At 34.2% G+C, this 1,043-nt stretch overlaps 1 protein-coding gene across 1 annotated transcript; it reads right to left on the reverse strand.

Annotated features, from left to right (window-relative positions):
• Positions 1-395: 395 nt before the first annotated feature.
• LOC111617089 lies at positions 396-965 on the reverse strand. The gene has a single exon (XM_023358423.1). It carries the CDS (start codon positions 963-965, stop codon positions 396-398), a length of 570 nt encoding a protein of 189 aa, XP_023214191.1.
• Positions 966-1,043: the final 78 nt, after the last annotated feature.

Genomic DNA, 1,043 nt, shown 5'->3' on the forward strand with positions numbered 1-1,043 from the left:
GAAAAAATAAGCATAGGTTAATTAAATATTAAAACGTTATATAGAAATTCAGTGAAATGCACTTTATGCAAAAAAATATTAAAATCGCCGCAATAAATTAAGAGCTGTCCAATCGTTTGATAAAGTATTTCCAGGCCGAAGGCAACCCTTCAGAATCTCTAGAATTGATGCATGAATCATGCAATTTGCTTTTATATATTTCAATTTTTTCTGCGCAATTCGCCAATGTCGGTGAATGTACTGATTTAATAATTTCTGCTTCGTCCCATTTGACGATTGAGCCCTCAACTTGCGCCATTTGCGATAGTATTGTGGCACTAGATCCCTTGCTGATATTATACTTATGTTCTTTTAATCTGACTCCTAAACTTCTATTAGTGACACCAATATAATTTTTATTTGATGTCTAATTCACGATTTTCATAAGGAATCTTGTATACTCCAGCTCTTTTTTCTTTATCTACTCTGTCTTTGTCGTTCCTTAATAATTTGTACAGATTAGGAGCTCTCTTGAAAATTAACTTGGATTTTTTGCGGACTGAGATTTCCTTCATGATGTCTTTTCTCTTTTTATCATACGTGAATTTTGTGATTTTGCCGAAATCGCATTTTTGAGCTTTAGTTTTGTTTACTTTGTATTTTTTTTTCAATGTTATTATCATATCTTTCCTGTACCCTAGCGATCTGGCAATATTTAATACTCTATTAATTTCTTTTTGCCTATCCAACACACTACTGCAATAGAGAAAGGCCCTTTGGATAAGGGCACGGAAGGCAGCCACTTTGTACTGGTAAGGATCATTAGAGTGGGACGGAATGTACAGAGGGCTATGCGTCGGTTTTACGTATACCTTAGTGGCCAAGTGCCCTTCTTTGAACTCAACGTCAATATCCAAAAAATGTATCTGTGAAGCATTTTTCTGTTCAATCTTCAGCATGAGGCCATCATCGTTGTTATTGATCATGCTAATAAAATCATCGATTTTTTTGTCATTCTTCCAAATTACAAAGACATCGTCAACGTATCTTTTAAAGTAAACAAT

Source organism: Centruroides sculpturatus, unplaced genomic scaffold (assembly GCF_000671375.1).
Source record: "Centruroides sculpturatus isolate CEXI.00-Female unplaced genomic scaffold, Cexi_2.0 scaffold3879, whole genome shotgun sequence".
NCBI classification, from domain to species: domain Eukaryota; kingdom Metazoa; phylum Arthropoda; class Arachnida; order Scorpiones; family Buthidae; genus Centruroides; species Centruroides sculpturatus.

Coding starts and splice junctions, on each gene's coding strand:
- LOC111617089 (XM_023358423.1), bottom strand. CDS start 965: ATGATCAATAACAACGATGATGGCCTCATGCTGAAGATTGAACAGAAA.